At 40.5% G+C, this 22,392-nt stretch overlaps 3 protein-coding genes across 3 annotated transcripts in view; all 3 read left to right on the top strand.

Moving 5' to 3' along the window:
* tnxbb (tenascin XBb) overlaps positions 1-2,583 on the top strand; it is a 36,128-nt gene extending 33,545 nt beyond the window's left edge. The window contains exons 17-19 of the mRNA XM_079288412.1: positions 27-182; positions 734-897; positions 1,238-2,583. Of these exons, the coding sequence (XP_079144538.1) occupies positions 27-182; positions 734-897; positions 1,238-1,336 (419 nt within the window). The 3' untranslated portion in view covers positions 1,337-2,583. The remainder of the gene's footprint in view (positions 1-26; positions 183-733; positions 898-1,237) is intronic.
* Positions 2,584-6,640: 4,057 nt separating this feature from the next.
* LOC306791095 (LIM/homeobox protein Awh-like) lies at positions 6,641-12,353 on the top strand (the record flags this gene model as incomplete). The annotated part of the gene is made up of 6 exons (XM_079287721.1): positions 6,641-6,811; positions 7,576-7,778; positions 7,874-7,982; positions 9,427-9,565; positions 10,382-10,614; positions 11,690-12,353. 6 exons carry the CDS (start codon positions 6,641-6,643, stop codon positions 12,068-12,070), a joined length of 1,236 nt encoding a protein of 411 aa, XP_079143847.1. The 3' UTR covers positions 12,071-12,353.
* An 8,355-nt stretch (positions 12,354-20,708) lies between these two features.
* The window catches only part of LOC306791221 (uncharacterized protein), an 8,112-nt gene continuing 6,428 nt past the window's right edge, over positions 20,709-22,392 (top strand). The window contains exons 1-2 of the mRNA XM_079287848.1: positions 20,709-20,857; positions 22,137-22,391. Of these exons, the coding sequence (XP_079143974.1) occupies positions 20,803-20,857; positions 22,137-22,391 (310 nt within the window). The 5' untranslated portion in view covers positions 20,709-20,802. The remainder of the gene's footprint in view (positions 20,858-22,136; position 22,392) is intronic.

Here is a 22,392-nt window from a genome sequence, read left to right as displayed (position 1 = left end):
TTTATCTGAGACAGTTCTATCTTCAGGCCTGGAGAGCCTCTACAACCTGACAGCGATGACCCGGATGAGTCTGCGTGTCGACCTGCGGGACAAAGACGAGGCGGTGTTCGCCAAATACTCGACGTTTGAGCTGGTGAAGAGGCACTACACGCTGATCGTGGGCGGATACAGCGGCACCGCAGGTGAGAGGAAGCGTGCTCGGTTAACGAGAGAGGAGAAGCCCCGCCCCTTCCCACCATGGGAAACAAATCTGTATGGTCGTCAACGGCAAGAGACAAACAATGTTTCGATCCGTTTGAATTGGGCCATGAATTACACATATGATGTTTTCTTTAATTTAGAAGATCATTTTGCACGTTAAGAAAATCTCAGTTTGTTGTAAGACTGTGAAAATACGTTATTAGAAGGACGACACATTTGTGCGTGGAACATAGCTACGCTAGCGAGCTAGCAAGCTAACGACCATGTTGGTGTAGGTGACGTAAAAAAATGATCCTTTAAATTGACAAATTTAATTTGTGTAAATCATGACACAATTCAAACAGGATCTAATTTGTCTCTCACCGTTGACTACCGCACATATTTTTTCCGGGATAAAGTCCCATTGGAGACACCAGAAGGGGCGGGGCTTCACCTCTATTAGTATTTAATCTCAACGGGTTTCTTGTAACATCTCCTGAAGGAAAGCAGTGAATAGCCCTTTCCTCCTGGTGTCTCCTCTTGGTGGTCTCAGGTGACTCGCTCAGCTACCACAGCCAGCGGGTCTTCTCCACCAAGGACCGCGACCCGTCCCCCTTCATCACCCGCTGTGCCATGTCGTACCGCGGAGGCTGGTGGTACAAGAACTGCCACGAGGCGAACCTCAACGGCGTCTACGGCACCGACGTCCGTCACCAGGTGAAGCGATGAGACCTTTTACAGTATAGTGCTGTTGGTGTGGACGTGGCCTCGTGCTTAAGGTGTGTTTGCCGGTTTAGTTTGGTTCGCTTGAGCTGGAAGTTGAACTTGTTTGGTAAGATTTTTTCGTAAGATATAATTTGAACTGTTTTTTGAGAATACACTCATTAACTGTGTGTGTGTGTGTGTGTGTGTGTGTGTGTGTGTGTGTGTGTGTGTGTGTGTGTGTGTGTGTGTGTGTGTGTGTGTGTGTGTGTGTGTGTGTGTGTGTGTGTGTGTGTGTGTGTGTGTGTGTGTGTGTGTGTGTGTGTGTGTGTGTGTGTGTGTGTGTGTGTGTCAGGGTGTGATCTGGACCGCCTGGAAAGGAAAAGAGTTTTCCGTCCCGTTCACTGAGATGAAGATGAGACCAGCAGCCTTCAGTCCTCCAACCAGAGGATGAGGACGATGAGCTGAACCAAAAACATGATGCATGATGGACAGCAGTGTGTACACACATGTGCAAACACACGCTCACACACACACACACACAGAGGAGAGGAGATGAAGACGTATATTTTAATTTGTAGAGAGGCCAGTTATCTGTATGTTATTGTACAGTTTGTATCTTCTTTTTAAAGCAGGGCTGCTCCTACCGTCTCTATATTTAAAGGGCCAGTTCACCCAAATTACAAAACACACACACACACACACACCACTCTCCAAAAGTTGCCACCAAAGCTTGACTGTGTGCTTCTCTAATATATAATATCTTGTTTTGAACGTGGACAGCAACAGTTGAGTAAGAATTGAAGGAATCACCAGTTATCGGCAAAAGAAAGTGGAAGCTTAGCATCAAAATGTCTGCAGATTTAAACATGAACAGCTTCCTGTTTCAGTGGCAACGTGTTTCACAATAAAAGCAGCCTAGAACGAGCTGGAATTAAGGGGCAACGTGTTGCTTTAGCAAAGCTCTTCTTCAAATGGTCCAATAGAAATAGAAGGTTGAGAATCAGTTTGAATATCAGCTGAACAAATCACTTTAACGAGACACAAACTCAATATTTACATCCACCAAATGCTTTGAATCACTTCTTCTTTTGGGGCCAAAACTACTTCAAATGTACATAATACGTTTAGTGTCTGAATAGTACTCGTATGTTGCATAGTTATTACTGTAGAGACGTCACTATAACAGCTGATTCCACGAGGTTGAACGGTTTTGTGTTTTCTACCCGTCAACCAGCACCAACAGACGTCTCAATCCTCTTCCTCTTTGTAACGATGCAGGCTCACCTTTAAAGGTCTCAATGTAGCCGACGTTTGCAGCACTTTAACCATTTTTCATCTTCAGGTTTGATGGACCAAAGCTTTCTTCAATGTAAATAAATACCCGCCAGCTGCCAAAGAGTTAAACATGCAGTAAAATACAGCATCGTGATATCATGTGTTGCTGGTCTCAATGAAATGAATGATTGTTTTGAGCTGGAATTTCTGCAAAAAATTCTATTTCTGATCAAGTCCATGTGTTTTGAAGCTCAACAGCGCCACCTGCTGTAAGGTATTTCAGACACACCTTCTTCTGCATATTGTCTGTGGGTTCAAGCTTGGAAACAAGCAGGTGAGTGATGGAGAGTTCACTTTGTCCTTCTGTGTTTTCTCTGCAAATCTCTCCGTGTTTTGTTGTTATTTTTAATAAAATGTTTGAAAATCAAAGCTGCATAATTGCTTTTGTTGGCATCAGAGGATAAAATACTCAAAATACTCAAAATACTCAAAATACTCAGTACATGCTGAGGGAGAACAGTACTGTGGACATTTATTATCTTCTTTCACCTGTTCTCTCACACGTTAGGGTCAGCTGTTCTCTTACCGGTTATCTTACCTGTTGTCTGTTCTCTCCCATATTCTCTCTCCTGACCTTTCTCTCCCCTGTTCTCTCCCCTGTTCTCTCCCCTGTTCTCTCCCCTGTTCTCTCCCCTGTTCTCTCGCTTATTCTCTCCCATGTTCTCTCACCTGTTCTCTCACTTGTTCTCTCCCCTGTTCTCTCACCTGTTCTCTCCCATATTCTCTCTCCTGACCTTTCTCTCCCCTGTTCTCTCCCCTGTTCTCTCCCCTGTTCTCTCGCTTATTCTCTCCCATGTTCTCTCACCTGTTCTCTCCCATGTTCTCTCACCTGTTCTCTCACTTGTTCTCTCCCCTGTTCTCTCACTTGTTCTCTCGCTTATTCTCTCACCTGTTCTCTCACTTGTTCTCTCCCCTGTTCTCTCACCTGTTCTCTCGCTTATTCTCTCACCTGTTCTCTCACTTGTTCTCTCCCCTGTTCTCTCACCTGTTCTCTCGCTTATTCTCTCCCATGTTCTCTCCCCTGTTCTCTCACTTGTTCTCTCGCTTATTCTCTCCCATGTTCTCTCACCTGTTCTCTCACTTGTTCTCTCCCCTGTTCTCTCACCTGTTCTCTCCCCTGTTCTCTCACTTGTTCTCTCACTTGTTCTCTCACTTGTTCTCTCCCCTGTTCTCTCCCCTGTTCTCTCACATGTTCTCTCACTTGTTCTCTCCCCTGTTCTCTCACATGTTCTCTCGCTTGTTCTCTCCCATGTTCTCTCACCTGTTCTCTCCCCTGTTCTCTCACTTGTTCTCTCACTTGTTCTCTCACTTGTTCTCTCCCCTGTTCTCTCCCCTGTTCTCTCACATGTTCTCTCACTTGTTCTCTCCCCTGTTCTCTCACCTGTTCTCTCGCTTGTTCTCTCCCATGTTCTCTCACATGTTCTCTCCCCTGTTCTCTCACATGTTCTCTCACTTGTTCTCTCACTTGTTCTCTCCCCTGTTCTCTCACATGTTCTCTCACATGTTCTCTCACTTGTTCTCTCCCCTGTTCTCTCCCCTGTTCTCTCACATGTTCTCTCGCTTGTTCTCTCACATGTTCTCTCGCTTGTTCTCTCACTTGTTCTCTCACATGTTCTCTCACTTGTTCTCTCACATGTTCTCTCCCATGTTCTCTCGCTTGTTCTCTCGCTTGTTCTCTCACATGTTCTCTCGCTTGTTCTCTCACTTGTTCTCTCACATGTTCTCTCCCCTGTTCTCTCACATGTTCTCTCGCTTGTTCTCTCACATGTTCTCTCGCTTGTTCTCTCACTTGTTCTCTCACATGTTCTCTCACTTGTTCTCTCACATGTTCTCTCCCCTGTTCTCTCACATGTTCTCTCACATGTTCTCTCACTTGTTCTCTCACATGTTCTCTCCCCTGTTCTCTCACATGTTCTCTCACTTGTTCTCTCACATGTTCTCTCCCCTGTTCTCTCACATGTTCTCTCACTTGTTCTCTCCCCTGTTCTCTCACATGTTCTCTCGCTTGTTCTCTCACATGTTCTCTCGCTTGTTCTCTCACTTGTTCTCTCACATGTTCTCTCACTTGTTCTCTCACATGTTCTCTCCCCTGTTCTCTCCCCTGTTCTCTCACATGTTCTCTCGCTTGTTCTCTCACATGTTCTCTCGCTTGTTCTCTCACTTGTTCTCTCCCCTGTTCTCTCACTTGTTCTCTCACATGTTCTCTCCCCTGTTCTCTCACATGTTCTCTCACATGTTCTCTCACATGTTCTCTCACTTGTTCTCTCCCCTGTTCTCTCACATGTTCTCTCACTTGTTCTCTCACTTGTTCTCTCGCTTGTTCTCTCACATGTTCTCTCACATGTTCTCTCACTTGTTCTCTCACCTGTTCTCTCCCCTGTTCTCTCCCCTGTTCTCTCACATGTTCTCTCACTTGTTCTCCCACCAAACATTTGTCCCCATGCAGTTAAAATATCAAATGAACATTCAGGTTCTTTGAGTTCCCTTCAGATCACGTGAACTGTTGTTAAACCGTGTTTTTAATCCTCAGAACACATCACTGCTCTGTGTTGTTGATTTGTTACATTAACGCTGTGTGACCCACTTCAATGGGTTATTTCGTGAAGAATCAGGACCATTTGTTTTACTCGGTACCTTCATTGAACCTGTTTTAGATTTAATCTGATGTCTTTGAATGATGTTAAGCAGGAGGAAGGAACAGTTTGGTCCAAACGCAGCAGGTGATGGAGGGGAAAGTGGAGTTCCTGCCGTTGTCTCTTCATGCTCGAGTGCAGATCCCAGACGTCCTTCTAAACACCCTTTTGTTTTATTTAATTGGTCCCCGGGGTGCAGCCTCCCCAGCCCACCCATCTGCTCACCGGGCGGCCAATCGCATCAGTCTTTACCTGCTCTCTTGTTTACAGGTGTGAGCTGGGATGTCACCTGGGACGGGCCTGCCAGGCGGGAGGCCCAGGTGCTGCCGGTCCCGCTGTCGGTGTTCAGGTGACTGTGATTGGTCGAGGGACGAGGGCGGAGGCAGATCTCAGGTCAGCGCTTTCCAGGGAAGACTGGAAACTGATCCTGAAACCACAAGACAGGAGGTTCAGGAGACACCCGGAGGAGCGAGAGGTCGACAGATCTGCCAACGATCAAGACAATAAAGGAGACGTTGAGGAGACACAGGTGAGATCTTCAGGCGTCGCTGGGAGGGTTGGTACGGAGCTCAGTGGAAACCAGCAGCAGCCTCTCAACCAGAAACCAGGTACGATGTGACTCGTCTGCTCCTCGCCGGAGAGACGAGTTCACTCTTTGTTGACTTACCTTCTTACAGGAAATGGTGGACATTGCTCCTCACAGTTTAGTCCATCTTTGAATGTCTGATTTTGTTTAAACAGTCCAAAATACAAAAACATTCAGTTCATAATAATAATATGTGAACAAAATAGAGGCTGATGAAGAGTTTTGGGATTCTTGTAACAAGATAATTAATTGATCATCAAAATCTCAGCTGGTATATAATCAACATTGAAATTTGTACTGAATAATTTCACAATATATGAATCATATTTCTGATTTATGAATTTGGATATTTGATATTGTTATTTGTGCTGTTATTCTAATTGTTATTCTTTATTATAAACTCGTCTTTTTAAAGTAAATTAACAAGATCAATTTGGTTGAATTACAAAAAAGATTGTTTTTTCTTTGACAGTGGCCAAAACAAATTTTGTAAATAATGCCGTCGACATTATTCAAAATGAATGAATGATATAGAAAATCTGTGTTTTATTTCAGAGTTAAAGGAAACAAAACACTCTTTTTCTAATATTAGGTAAACAACGCTTACCCTATGTAATATATTCATATGTATATATATATATAGATATAAATAAATGTTGACCACGTGCTAGTTTCTCTGTTAAAATTAAAATGCTCCTAAAATAAATATTAGAACAGTTATTTTCTCATGAAAGTCTTTCCAGTTTATAATCCAAATAAACTTTATTGGCACCATACCCGTCACACACAAACACCTTTAAAACAAACAATTTAAAGTCGTATAAAATGAAATACTTCAGAATGTCTTAAAGGAAAGATTAAATGTTTCTTTGAGGATTCTACAGAAGCTGTCATATATTTATGTTTTCTTACCTGATGGCACATTTAACACTTTAATGTGTTTAATCACCACATTTTAGCGACGAGCCAGTTTAAAGAGCTTCACAGAGCTGAGAGGAAACACCACAAAATATATTTTAAATACAATTATTGTAAATTGTAAATATATATATATATATATATATTTATGTAACTAAACGTGAAAAAGAGCAAAATGAATTCAACTCACAGAGTTGTTGTTTATTACAGGGACGCTGAGTCTGATTATAGCTCTCTGTGATTATCAAGTGGACTGAAGATGATCAACCTTCTCAGGACAATCATGATGTCACCAGACGACCGAGTCCTGGAGGAGCTGCTGTACGGCGGTGACCGTGGGGACGAGGCGGAGGGGGCGGAGCCGGAGGAGGGGGAGGAGCCAGAGGAGCCGGAGGAGCTGGAGGACGGTGCTGCTGCAGACGATGTGAGCGTGACGGTGGTGGAGGAAGTAAAGGTAACAACACAATGAAGAAAAACAGCACTTTTACTTGTAGTGGAGTATTTTCACAAACAATCACCAAAGCAACCAAATCAAAACTTAAAATGTGTGATATTTCATCAAAAACATTTTATTTAACATTCTCATTTAAAAACACGTGGAGCCTGGATTCACTTTCCCGAACATTGGTCACACTTGTAGAAACTTTGAACATTGTTTTGATGTGTAGATTCTATTGTTTTCCAATTTTCCTAAAATATATTATCAAAGAAATTCAACTTTATTGATGTCATCATAACTGTGTTATTCTGCACTAAAGACATGTTTGAGTTCTACTCACGATGTTTCCAGAGAAGAGCACGACTTTATTCTTATTATATTAAAACACGTGACAGAACAAACGTCCCCGAAACTGCTTTGGGTTCAGAGGGTTAACGTGCTCGTTGCATGTTAACTCCTTTATATCCTGATCGCAGGTTTAATCTTCATCAGTGCATCATATTCTATGACATCATCGTATGTTTGTCTCTGACCTGTGAGAACCACGTGTCTCTACGAAGAACACCAGCCAGCAAAACCCTTTGATGGAAGCAGAGGGAATCTTAAATCAGTCTTCTCATTTTAATAGATGAACAAAGTGTTTGTTGTACAAAATTTGAGAAATATTAAGTTAATTCTTGAAACAACTTTGAAGGTCCACATACTCTCTATTTCCTGAGCTTTAAGACTCCAGTCCAGTGTTTTATCCACCGATAAAATAAACGGTGAATCTGTCACAGACTCCGACAGCCGTGTCCATCCAGGAGCCAATGACGTGCGCCGGCTGCGCCGAGCAGGTGTGCGACCGCTTCTTCCTATTGGCCGCGGGCAGCGTGTGGCACGCCCCCTGCCTCCGCTGCAGCCAGTGTCAGTGCGAGCTGCAGACGCACCCGTCGCTGTACTGGAGGGACGGGAACATCTACTGCCAGCAGGACTACTGCAGGTCAGCAGGAACACTTCCTCCTCTTGAAGAGTCCTCAGCTGCGCCGCTTGATATCTGCTGAGTGATGTGTTTTGACTCCTCCCCCTTGCTCTCAGGATGTTTGGAGGCGGTCAGTGCGTCCGCTGCTTCCAGCCAATCCCAGCCTCCGCTTTGGTCATGAGGTCCGGGGAGCTGACCTTCCATCCTCACTGCTTCTCCTGCCAGGTAGTTCAGTTCCATAAGAAATATTTAAAGAAACATAAAAACACATTTTGAATAGTCGTTATTAAAGTGACAGTGAGGAACTGTTAACGGGTCCTGAACCAGTATCCGTTTAGTCCTGATCCTCGATATGAACCAGTCTCCGTTTAGTCCTGATCCTCGATATGAACCAGTCTCCGTTTAGTCCTGATCCTCGATATGAACCAGTCTCCGTTTAGTCCTGATCCTCGATATGAACCAGTCTCCGTTTAGTCCTGATCCTCGATATGAACCAGTCTCTGTTTAGTCCTGATCCTCGATATGAACCAGTCTCCGTTTAGTCCTGATCCTCGATATGAACCAGTCTCCGTTTAGTCCTGATCCTCGATATGAACCAGTCTCTGTTTAGTCCTGATCCTCGATATGAACCAGTCTCCGTTTAGTCCTGATCCTCTATCAGACCATCGGAGAGAAGATGGTCGATTTCTATAGAGTTATTCTTAATGCTCGTCATCTGGTGAAACCAGATGAACTCATGCAGGTTCACCAGAACCTCCTTCAGAGACCGGTCCACTGTGGACAGACCCAGATCCTCCTTCAGAGACCGGTCCACCGTGGACAGACCCAGATCCTCCTTCAGAGACCGGTCCACCGTGGACAGACCCAGATCCTCCTTCAGAGACCGGTCCACCGTGGACAGACCCAGATCCTCCTTCAGAGACCGGTCCACCGTGGACAGACCCAGATCCTCCTTCAGAGACCGGTCCACCGTGGACAGACCCAGATCCTCCTTCAGAGACCGGTCCACCGTGGACAGACCCAGATCATCCTTCAGAGACCGGTCCACTGTGGACAGACCCAGATCCTCCTTCAGAGACCGGTCCACTGTGGACAGACCCAGATCCTCCTTCAGAGACCGGTCCACCGTGGACAGACCCAGATCCTCCTTCAGAGACCGGTCCACCGTGGACAGACCCAGATCCGGCTTCTCTGCAGCCTTGGAGTCTCTCCAGTATCTCTCTCCAGTCGGAGCTCCGGAGGGAGGAGGAGAGCTCAGCTCCCGGCAGCAGCAGCGTTGCCTCCTCCTCCTCCTCCTCCTCCTCCTCCTCCTCCAGGAGCAGAGCTTCTCCTCTCTGGGAGTCAACACCGACACCACGCTGCTGCAGACCCAGGACGTGTTGCTGGACCCGCTGGAGGGAAGGGAGGCAACAGGAGAACCAGAACCAGGACTGAGAGGGGCCGACTGTCAGACCTGCTGCAGTAACATGAGAGGTTCTCTAAAGAGTCTGGTGCTCAGAGACACTACAGCTTTAGTCCACAGAGGGCAACAGAACCAACACTAAATAAAAGTTTGTTGTAGTAACTTTAACAAGGAATTACGGAACATAATGTGCAATATTATGGTCATTCCTACATTGTACGACAACAATTTCCCTCCGTTTAAATATCGGTCCATCTTGTTTTTCAGGAGTGTGATGTGACGTTGACTCCTGGGAACCTTTACTGCATTCAGGGCCAGAGCCTCTACTGTCAGTCCCACTACCACGGCGAGGACGGGAGCGTCCCGCTTCCACACCATCTAATGGCCAACCCGAGTCTGAGAGAAGGTGAGAGTGTGTGTGTGTGTGTGTGTGCGTGCGTGTGTGTGTGTGTGTGTGTGTGTGCGTGTGCGTGCGTGCGTGCGAGGGCATAATAAATAAACATAATAAATAAAAATCAATAAACACATAAATACATAAATCTGTTAAAAACAATAAAGTAGACAAATAATAAATGAATCCAAATATAAATAAATACATTCAAGAAAAAATGCAAAAAATAATAAATAAATTAATGTATGAATAAGTTCATCAAATGATAAATAAATGCATTAAATAATAAATAAATACAAAAGTAAATAAATGCATTAAAGACTATAACATAGAAGAAATTAATTCTGGAATGAAGAAATAAATGAATGCATATATAAATTCAATAAAGAAAAAAAGCACAAATGTGTTAAAAACAAATGCAATAAATGCATAAATGATTCAAAGGTGATGATAGAATTCTGCGATCTCTTTTTTTAACGTCTCTTTTCTCAGCATACGTTCACGCAGACATAGAGGCATGAACACAACATTCATTTGTTGGTAAAAATGATTTGATTTGATGAAACAAGTGAGAAGTGGCTGAGAAAGTCTTTGCAATGTTTTGCTTTTTATGGCTGTTAGAGGGTGAAATAAATATTAAACATGCTGAAAACACACTTTTGTCATATGATATACTACATATTATTATTTTAAAAAGCTGTTTTCGCCGTCTGGCTCAGTCTCAGTGTTTCTAGCAGCAGCAGGAAACATCAAACTGTACAAAGAGGCTGAAAAACAATAAGATTTGTTTCATATTCTCGAATCTATCAAACAAAACTCTGCGTAAAACAGCTCAAAATCAGGTCTCAGGTGAAGGGGAGGAGTCTGTCAGCAGTCCTGAGCCACGATTGGACGACAGGGCGGCTGGTGGGCGGACCCGCAGGCGGACGAAGCGAATCAGGACGTGTTTCCGCAGCGAGCAGCTCAGAGCGCTGGAGTCGTATTTCGCCCAGAAGCACAACCCAGACGGCAAAGACTGGAACTGCCTCTCGCACAAGACCGGCCTCCCCAAGAGAGTCCTGCAGGTACGAAACACATATCAGGACTGAGGAGGAGTGACGTAGAGACGCCGTATACGTCTCTGGTAGAGACCTGTCAATCACTGTGTAGCCCCGCCCTAAAGCATCCCCTGCTTTATGGTCTGTGAGACTCTAAATGGACCATAATGTACTAAATGAACATCATGCTGTATTGAAGAAGACTTGAAACTAGAGATTGAGACATAAACTCATGTTTACAATGTTTACTGAGGTAATAAATCAAGAGAGAAGTAGAGTCATTTTCTATAGACTTCTATACAACCAGAGGAGTCGCCCCCTGGTGGACACTAGGGAGAATGCAGGTTAAACACATAGCTTCACACGGCTGAACCGGAGGTTGCCGCCTGGTTCACACAGGTGTTCTCCCCTTCAGACGACCTGTTTAGTTTTATTTTACAGAAGTTGTAGAGATTATTAGAATAAGATAGAATACAATGTTATTTACCCTGAGGGAAATCGTTGTGCTGCCATCAAAGTCCAAAGTGGGAAAATACCTTCAAATATCTTGTATATCTTAAATGTATATGTATGTATAAATAAATATGTACATATGTGTTATGTATATATTTTATAAATGTATATATTTGTATAAATATATATATATATATATATATATATATATAAATATATATATATATATATAATGTTATATAAAATATATATATATATATAAATATATATATATATATATATATATATAAATATATATATATATATATATATAAATATATATATATATATATATAATGTTATATAAAATCGACATTGTGAGAAAACTGGCATTTACAGACATTTTGTACCTGATTAAATTTCTTTGTTCTTCTTTCACGAACATATTTTTTACCTGTCGACACACACACACACACTTACAAACACACACACACACACACACACACACACTTACAAACACACCCACACACACTTACAAACACACACACACACACACTTACAAACACACACACACACACACACTTACAAACACACACACACACACACACACTTACAAACACACACACACTTACAAACACACACACACACACACACTCTCTCTCTCCCTCAGGTGTGGTTTCAAAACGCTCGAGCCAAACTGAGGCGCTCCGTCACCACGGACGACTCTCAGGTCAACTCGCCCTCCGCTCCCTCTGGAGGCGTAACCATGGCGAACGACTCCCCAGCGGACCAATCACAGGCCTCCTCCTCCTCCTCCTCCAGCACCATCGACCAGCTGCAGCTCTCTCTGCTCACCGCGCCGCTCGGCGAGCCGCCGGGGAGTCCGGCCATCGGCCTGGAGCTTCGGCTGCAAAACCCCGCCTTCTTCCCGGACTACGATTCCCAGAGTGCACCGGGGTGCATGTCCTCCCTGGAGGCCTACGAGGACTTTCAGGAGGCAGGAGGAGGAGAGGTTGATCCTCATAGTGCGTTTAGACCACATTACTGCTAGTCCAGAGGTCCGTATATGCAACCTCCACAGATTTTCAAAGTAAGAGAATAGTGAAAGTTTGTAGTTGAAACTTTTAATGTGTAACAAAAGAAAATCAGCAGGAAATGTTTTGTTTTTTTCTTCATCAGCATTTAATCCAGCTCTGATAACACGATATATCACTCAATATATGCTGCATCGTTTCCTGTGAATCCCCGAGTGTGTGAAGGTAACATGGCGGACTCCGCCACTAAAAATTTTAACTATAGTGGTGGAATATAACTAATTATATTAATTAAATTGCTAAATTTGACTTGTACTTGTACTTCACATTCCAGAGGGATATAGTTAAACTTTTTTACTGCACTACGTTTCTTGGACAGTAAAAGTTTCTCTTTTTTTCAATTAAAGATGAAATACTTATATATACGTATACGTATACGTGAAATACGTATAATATGATGCAGTACTATACTACTAATCTACCTAGTACTATGCAAAGTATCCAAGATTGGCTCCACATTGACAAACTACAACATGAAAACAAATTGATAATACACTTTTAATTAAAGGAGCCATACTTGATATTAATCCAGAAACATCAGATATAAAAGTAAAACATTTAACTGATCAATCAATACTTTTACTTTCAGTACTTCAGCTGATTACACACTTTAACCTAAGTACGGTTCTTAAACGCAGGTTTTTCACGATGTGGGATTAGTACTTTTACATCAGCAAAGGAGCTGAATACTTCTTCTCCATCACTGTCATGGTCACATGATGACCCTGAAGAAGTCCATGAGCTGTAGCTGAAAGCTCAGGAATGGTTTGTGGACATTGAAATTTGCTTTTTTTCCAAACTGTTTTCCAAAAGTCCAGAATGAATTAATTATTTCTTAAATTGTGTACAACTTGTTTTGTATGTTCATACATTTTTCCACCAATGAACACTTTGTTCATCTATTGAAATATTTAAGATTCTCTTCTGCTTCCTGTTTGTTTCTGTGAATAAACCATCAACAGGTTTCACACTTTTTCTTCCTCCGAGTTTTCTCTTTGTGCTCCACAAGCTGTGGCTCAACCTTCACAAGTAACGATGAGCTGGTTGATTGATTGATTGATGATGTGGCGCTATTGACATAGTCAGTTAATCACTGAAGTCATTTCTTAAGCATCTCAGGAGAGAGAATTTTAAGCTTTTTTGTTTTTGAAAACTGAATTTTTGTTGATCAGAACTTTTATTTTGAACTTCACAAGATATTGTAATATGTTTACATTGTTTTATATCAAAGTTAAAGATTCCCTGTTGTGTTTTCTTGTAAACAAACTAAGTTTACGTTCAGTGTTTCCCTCCGAAATGCATTTTGTGGATCTTTCATGTCTATTTTTAGGCCTCTGCTCGACAATTGCATACCCATACTAAAGACAGTGTATTTCTGCAACGACAAGGTCTATTTTAATACTTTTTGATTGTATAATACAGGTAACACTTGTGAGATGTGCTGATATCTGTAAAATTGTGTATATGTTACTGGTTCCTTAAACAAATACACATATGGCACAGCTCAAATTGAAAAAGTTTCTGCTTCGCCAGAAAAAAAGCACTTGTGTCTAAAATATTACTTGAAATAATGCCAAAAAATTGCAATGGCATACCCACAGTCATAGCACAGCCGGTTTTACAGTCTCTAAAACTGATTTGACTTCGATTGAGTGAAGCAGGCCAGCATAAACCAAGCAAAGGCATGCTAAATTATCATTTTTGGAAGCATTTGGTTGCATTGCTGTATTCAAATTTGATATAGTATATAACTAAATATTAACTATATATTCACTTTTCTTATCACTAAGAGTGTTCAATAATCCTAATAAAGCAGTTTGACACCATTTGGAATAATTTTGAGCAGTTATGAATGTCATAGAGTATAGTACTGCAGTTTTTTGCCCAGAAAAACGTGGTTTTTTGGTAAAACTTGTAGTGTTCTTCTAGATATGATCTTAGTTCATGTATAATTGTGTTTCTCAGTGTGTAAAATGGCTCCCGTGGTTGTTTCGCCCAGAATCTCTTTGTTACACAGGTATTTTTTTTTTATTATTATTTTTTTTATTCGTATCACAAAAGTGAATTGTACACAAGTACACCACCCCCTACCCCCCCTCTAGCCCCCTTTAAAGGGGGCTGTCGTGTTCAAGAGGTATTTTAAATTATTATTAAAAAATATATTTTATAATTATTTTAACTCAAACCACGATCTTTTCCGAAAACTAAGTCGTTTTGCTGCGTAAAAAAAATTTGTTTCCTGTGAAGACGGAAGTTTATTTTGAAAATATACGTAATTAAAAGTACATAAAAGTACATAATTTAAGTCGTTTTGCAGCTTGAGATGATCATTTTTAATATTGTAGCATTATACCATAGAATCTATGGCCAATTTTGAATTATATTATAATATACATCAAACAGGACAAAGTCAATTTTTATGACAAAGATTGTCAGTGATTTATATGGAACTTTCTAATGCAAATTGCTTCAAAGTAACTTGCTTCAAAGTAACGAAATCTACAATCCGTTTGTGAAAACGTTGCTCAGTAGCGCCCCCAGTGGTGAGAAACATCCACAGGGCTGCTTTAATATACAAAGTAATCAACGGATTAATGAATTCTTATTTTAATTACGGAGAGAAAACAGGAAACCAGACAGTAAAGTTACTCTGAAACTTCAGTTTACTACATTATTTACTACGTTTCTGATCATCTTACTGCTCATGCTTTCAAACTACCAAAATAAGAGGAATAAGTAAAGTGATTAACTAGAGTTTTCCTTCAAATATAATAATGAGTTTGTGGATTGACAGTTTAACTAAGTACTTTACAAATTTGAGGTACATGTACTTTCCATTTTATGTTACATTTTACTTCACTACTTTTATTTTGCAGCCGTGTTGCTTTTCAAATTAAGATTTCATGAACAAAACATCAGTTTATTAAATATGATCCATTGTTACAGATTCAACTACCAGACGTTTACGACACGAGCTCAGCCTTTACATGACAATGTTAAAGTTCATATTAATACATCAATAATAACAATCCAGTGATACACACACAAATACAAATATATACAAATAAATGCAATACTTTTGATACTTGCAGGTGAATAGGGTAGAAAAATGTACTAATAGATATCACCATTAAACTTCATCAGTTCATTACTCACATTAAGACAAATATTTATTTTGTTACAAGTTTTCTGAAATGTTGTGTTTAACTATGCAAATGAGGCATCATCTAATGCTAACTTTTGCTGAGAAAAGTACAAACAAAACAGTAAAATAAATGTTTTCTTTCCACGAGTCTGAAAGAAGACGAGTTATGGAAGAACAATAGACCAAACTTGACGATGAAAAATAACGTTTTTGCCTGAAATGTCTCGACTTGAGTACTTTTTGTTGCTAAAGGTTCTGTGACATCATTAATGCAGTACTTTTACTTGTCATGGAATACTTTTGTTGCTACTTTCTCTTAAGTAAACGATTTAAATATTTCTCCCAACACTTAACTCTGTTAGTTAGAAATCGTGACAGATGCAACACTCTGCAGATCCTTTCGTCCTCTGGTGACAGAGTGCTGGGTGAACAGCGTCGTTGGGCTCTGAGCTTATGAATCACATTCTTTCAGGTGTCTGTGTTTTCACAGGGAGACGACCTTCACGCCCTCGTCTCCTTAATGAATTGGCTGCTTCCTTCTTTTGTCAATTGGCTCCAACAATCAAGCGGCGGTTAATTAGGACGACACTCTGGACCCCCGTCGATGAAGTGGACCCCGGACGTTTCTCGGCTGAAAGAATGAAGGTTATACGGCCGACCTGCGTCATGAGCGGCGAGCGACCAATGAGGAGACGGTAGCCTTCTGACCAATGAGGAGACGGCAGCCTTCTGACCAATGAGGAGACGGCAGCCTTGTGACCAATGAGGAGACGGCAGCCTTGTGACCAATGAGGAGACGGCAGCCTTGTGACCAATGAGGAGACGGCAGCCTTCTGACCAATGAGGAGACGGCAGCCTTCTGACCAATGGGGAGACGGCAGCCTTCTGACCAATGGGGAGACGGCAGCCTTGTGACCGGAGGAAGGAGGGCGGGTTTTAAAACGGTTTAGAGGCGACGAACGTGAGATCAGATACAACAAGTTAGAGCTCAACACAAGGTAAGAAATGTGACTTTCTACCCTCTTCTTCTTCGTTGGTGCTAAAAGATATCAGTAACTTTATTATTCCGGGCTTCTTTTCAGTTTTACGTCTTTATTTTACACTTTTGACAAAATGTTTCTTGCAGAATATTTATGTTTTACACAACCAAAACATTTAGCTCTTAATTTGGTAAAAACGCTGCTGCAAGACTTACGTATTTACGTATTCATTGTTAGTATTATTGTTGTTGTTATTTTGTATTTAGTTCTGTATTTATTCAGTTGTTGTGAAAACCCACTGGATTGAAAGAAAGAGGACTTATTGTTACTTGAGGGAATAATTATTATTAGTTACTCATCACCACAGATGTTATGATGTTTGTCATTTAACAGTTTTTTAGCTTTAAAAAAACTGATTTCAGTGAAATTTAGTACAAAGTGTTTCCGTTTAATTCAAGACATGCAACCGAACTCAGTATTTCATGATCTTTTCCTAAAACCAAACTAAGTAGTTGTGTTGCCTGAACTTAACATATTAGTTTCCTGTGACGACAGAAGTTTATTTTGAAAAGACTGTATTCAGTCACTGACTGACGGACGGACGGACGGACGGACAGATACTTTCCTCAATCCTGACATTCATACTAGACTACAGTTGTGTTGAATGCAGGTAACAGACCGTTTACTTGCATTCTACCAAAGAAAATCTGGTCCAGTTGCCTTCAGGTTCTTATGCGCTGTGTTTGAATCACTATAATCAAAATAACTCTTTTGATAAAATACGTCGCTTTGTTTCCAGATGAGACTGTCTTTCCGTCTCGGTGCCGCTAAGCTCACCCTCCTCTCCCTCGCCCTCCTCTGCCTCGTCCCCCGGACCGTCACATCGTACCCCCGATCACCCACCGCCCTGCTGGACCTCCAGGATGCTCTGGATGACGACTGGATGCTGAGGCCTGGGGAGGAGAAGGAGGAGGGCGGGTCCTGGGAGGAAAAGGCCCTGGTGAGAGCCCAGAGAGGAGACCTGGTGGTGCAGCCGCTGTCGCCCTTCCCCGTGGGTCTCTCTCTGGAGAGCATGAACTATCAGGAGGGAGGAGAATGGGAGGACGGAGGGAAGAGGAACGAGGCTCTGACCTCCATCGCCGGAGGCCTCCAGGCCATCAGCCGGGAGAAAGGAGGCACCAGTTTCCGCTTTGGGAGGAAAAGATGGACCGACAGGGGATGGATGGATTAAAGGAGGAGGGGGAACAGGCAGATGAGGGAGGGTTTTTTAACGGGGGAGGAAAGAGGAGATGATTCAGTTAACGGGCTTCTTTTACAAATATGAGGGCGGTGATACACTCGGCAATTTTCTAGGCAACGACGACACGGCCTTAAATGATTCATGGCAACCAAACGCTGGAAAAGTTGCCCAGTGGATCACTGGCTTGAAGAATGAAGAGGTTTATGTCAGGGTGCACTTAAGTTAGAGGAAATATTCAACAGAAGAAGAACAAAGCTAAGCTACACTGTAACAAAAAGCATTACATTTAAATGCACGACTGGCAGTCAACGGGATAAAACACTGCGATGGAAAATCTTCCTTTTCTTCTTCTGTGTTTGAGGACACGGCAGCAAAAGTCAACGTAAATGTCAACGTACTTCTGTCGAATCCAAAGTCTGTAATAAGATATGTTCATGAATAAAGATAAATAGATATATTGGAAGTATTCTCTGTGTTACTTTGTTGGAAATAAATAAAGAGTTCAGACTCGTGGTGCAAGTATACATTTGCTCATGAGGTACTTATACATACACATGGTAACTTTACGCAACTGTATTTATCTGCCAGCTTTAGTTACTTTACAAAATGTTTTTTGCATTGAAAAAAACCACATATATATATTTATTTAAAATGTATAACAATATTTTATATTTCATATTGTTGCTATTTTAGGCTGTTCGTGTCATTTTTTGCCATGTTGTCAGCGTGTAGCGGTCACGGTTATGTTTAACAAAGACATCAAGCACGTAAACTAAATAACAAAGATACGGAAACAATGAAACAGGAAAACACGTCACAAACAATTCAATAATAATTCATTGTTATGATCTTACTGAGAGGTGCGGCACATACTTTAGTTTTATGATATTCTCAATTAAATCACATCAAACTCATTTCACAGAATGGCCAATTTCAGAATAATGTTATAAATATATGATTGGATTTAAATTATGAATGCATAAAAGGAAGAGTGTGTAGCATTTAGGAGGTCTATTGAGGATTGAGTATGTTTTCTCTATTTCATCATCTGAAATCAGAATATTCGTGTTTCTGTTACCTTAGAATGAGCTGTTTGTATCTACACAAGAGGAAGGAGGGCGGGTCACACAGTAGTTTCAACCTGCAACCTCACCGCTAGATGTCGCCAAACCCTCCACACTGTAATGTGTTCATCACTGTAATATTTCAGCTGGTCAGGGTGGAGATCACTGATATCAGTTTATTTTATACTTCTGAGTAGATTAATCCACAATAACACTTCATAATGTATCAGTTGATTAGTATTTTTAAATAATGTCATCTGGCTCAGCAAAGCAAGTAACCAAAGAAGTAAAATGAAATAAAAGAAGTAAAAAGTAAAATACTGGCTTCCAACATGTATAAGTAGAAAGTATTATAAAATATAAATAGTCAAGTAAAATACTTAACTTGTGTATTGTACCTGAGTAAATGTACTTCATTGGTAAGAGGCTAGTGCTGTCTGACAACCTGCTGTAATGTCATCTGCCTAGCAACCTGTTCTGAATTATCTGATTGGATGATTTTCGCAGAACAACACAGGACAGCAGTGCGCGCGCACCCGTCGCTCTCTGACGTCTGCGGAGTTTATTTCCCCCATTTTTTATTCAAAAATAAGTTTCGTCCTTTTTTAAAACCATGAATCTACAAACAACCAGACTATTTATGTTTTGTATCGTTAATGAAGCTGAGTGTGACAGCGGACAGGTCGATCACATGCTTTCTTTATAAACTCTTCAATTAAAAGTAACTATTACTCTTTAAATAAATGCAATGAAGCAAAAAGCACAACATTTCCCTCTGAGATGAAGTGAAATAGAAGAATACACTTAAAATGTAAAGACTCACGTAAAGTCACTCAAAACTGTAAAGTACTTCAATAAATGTACTTTGTTTCTTTCCACTACTGCCAATTATATTAGTATCCGCAATATAGGGGATATTAAATGTCATCCATCAATCACAATGGTTATAACAGTAAATTATTATACAAATTATTTAATTAATTAAAAAATAATTTATTGTAAATGTAATCTTAATCCAATTTTAATGTAAGTCAGACTGTGGAAAGATATATGGCTTCATGTATAACAAGAGTTTTATTTCTTATTTTTATGGTATTTGTCTTATAAGATATATATTGTATCGGTAGCTGGACCTCTTACAGACTTTGTTTCTTTAATAAATTGAAGCTGGTCTCACAACAACAAACCACAAACAAGGAAATGAAGTCAAAGTTGCAGACGTGGTGCGTTCACAGATACTCGTAAATATGTGGCATTGGTCTTATTTACGCTGTCGGCCTTTGTTCCATCGTGGACAAATCAAAAGATTGATGCCTGTTGAAAGTTCTCACATCACAAAATGAGGTATTGAAATGACAAACAGCTGTTATTTAATTCACAGTATTTAACACGTGAATAGATTAATACTCATCACTATTGTGAGGCTATAAGCAGATAATACTTGGTGCTGCGCAGTAGATTAAAGACTTAAACTGTTATCAAGAGTTCCTTTGGTTCGTTCTAAGAATCAGAAACTAAACGTGAAAAAGGAAGTTGTTTGGGTGCGAGTTTAATTATATAAGAAATAAGAAAAGATGGAAAATAACATAAAGTAATATGATGAGAGATATAAGAATGAAGCGAGTTGATTGAAATAGAAAGATGCATAAAGTAATAATATACGTTTCTCACATCGTCACATTTTCTATCGTACATAAATATTAATGAGCTATTAACTATTTCTGATAATAGATTAATTGTTTCAATGGTATTTCAAGCAAAAACCTTTTTCTGATGTCAAAAATAAGAATTGTCAAATTAAATAAGTGCATTTAATTTAATAAGAAATATTACTTCTGCCTCCTTATTTTTATTTCATGATATTATATATATTTACAGTAATATAAATAACAACACGGGGACTTTATTTATTTTGCAGTTTTTACAGTTTGTATAAAAACATTAAATATAAAAAATATAAAGATGCACAATATATACAATGAAATATAATACAATTGCAATGAAATAAACAATAGTGCAAAGATTTAAGATATATTTTATATCTGTTATGATGTTATTCTCATCATAACTGAATTAAGTAGCTTTTCATACATTTTATATTGCGACACACATCTCTCGTGTACGAGCCGCCCCTGAATGCACCATGTAGGCAGACCGAGTCAGACAGAAGCAGGAAGCGGAGAGAAGGACCTCGAGCTGCGGGCTGAACCGGAGAGAAAACACGGTCCTACCGTCGGATAGAACCAGAGCTTCAGACATCATGTCTCTCGTCTCACTCCTCGTCCTCTTGGGGACAACACTGACGGTGAACTGCGGTGAGTTAACTTCTCTCACTCCTTTATGTGACTCGCGTTGAAAGCGAAAGTAAAAAAAAAAAGAAGTCTTTGAAAATCCGTTTTTCTGTCTCTGATAGTTATATTTATTGAAATGGTGTTTAGTGATGTGCACCTCTTCCAGTGAGACTCGGTGCATCCAAACAAAGAATAAATGTTGATTCACTGCTTTAACATCGTGAGTTATTTAGACTGCGTGTGAAAATGGCGTCCAGTCTGAAGCACGTTGAGCTATAAACGTTTATGTGTTTATAAATAACGTTCACTCAACAATATATCCGTTTCTAAATGGTTTTATTAAATGATAACATATGGACAAATCTAACTTTCTAAAAACCAGAGGAAAAAGTAACAGCTACTGTCTGTAGTAGAACAGAAGACATGTTTATTAAAACACACTTCCTGTCTCACTTCCTGTCTCACTTCCTGTGTACGCAGAGATAAAGTATGTGCTGTGTGTATAAACGTAATGAATATCCGTGTCGGCAACAAGCTCCAGATGTGAGGAAAGTAAACTTTAACAGTCGTGCTTTGTGTATGAGCTCATGACGTCAGAGACGTGTCCAACTATGTTGTCTGTTCACTTCAGGGACGCAGGAAAAAGGTGGCGTTTATGGAACCGAGCCAAAATATTTCCAAACTGCAATGAACCATAAAAGATGTCTGACAAGCTGCTGTTGTCTCAGAATATGATCATAACTTCCACTTTATTTAAACTGATTAACTCATCAACAGATCTGGAAAAAGAGAAGTGAATATTAACGTCTCTTATCTTCGTAACACCAGTGAGAGACCTGCTGACTGTTGTTTTAACTGCATCTCAATATCCAGTTTATTTGTGTATTTATGTTACTTATTGTATGTAGCGAATATTTAAATATCTGTTTATATCAGAATCAGAACCGTTTATTGCCAAATATGTTACACATACAAGTATACAAGTTTGACCTGGTGACTGGTGCATCTCAAAATGTTGTGTAATGGTAGGAAACTCCTGGAGATGTAAGAGAATATATAAATATCTGTTTATATCTGTGAATATATATATATATATATATATATATATATTTATTTAAATCTCATTTAAATATCATTAACGTCCATTCATTATTTTTATAATATTGTTTATAATCAATCACAATTCAGTCTTTTTTTAAGATCTTGAAACATGTATATATATATATCTGTTATCTGTTGTCAGCTTAGCTCATCCACCTAAGTGTAATAAATAAATCAACAGTAAATATCTCTTCCTGTGCAGAGACGCACACCCTCGCTTACATCTACACGGCCTTCTCCCAAAAACCCGTGGGACTGCCGGGCCTCCACGAGTTCACGGCCATGGGGCTGCTGGACAAGAAGATGATCGACTACTTCGACAGCGACAACCAGGTGAAGGTTCCCAAACAGACGTGGATGAAGGATCGGCTCGAGGCCGATTACTGGGAGAAAGGAACACAGTCGCGTCAGAGCAAGCAGCAGTGGTTCAAAGTCAACATCAACATCCTGATGGACCG

This window comes from Melanostigma gelatinosum (genome assembly GCF_949748355.1).
Source record: "Melanostigma gelatinosum genome assembly, chromosome: 17".
Taxonomy (NCBI): domain Eukaryota; kingdom Metazoa; phylum Chordata; class Actinopteri; order Perciformes; family Zoarcidae; genus Melanostigma; species Melanostigma gelatinosum.
Note: the sequence above shows the minus strand (reverse complement) of the source record. Positions and strands in the feature narration are given on the sequence as shown.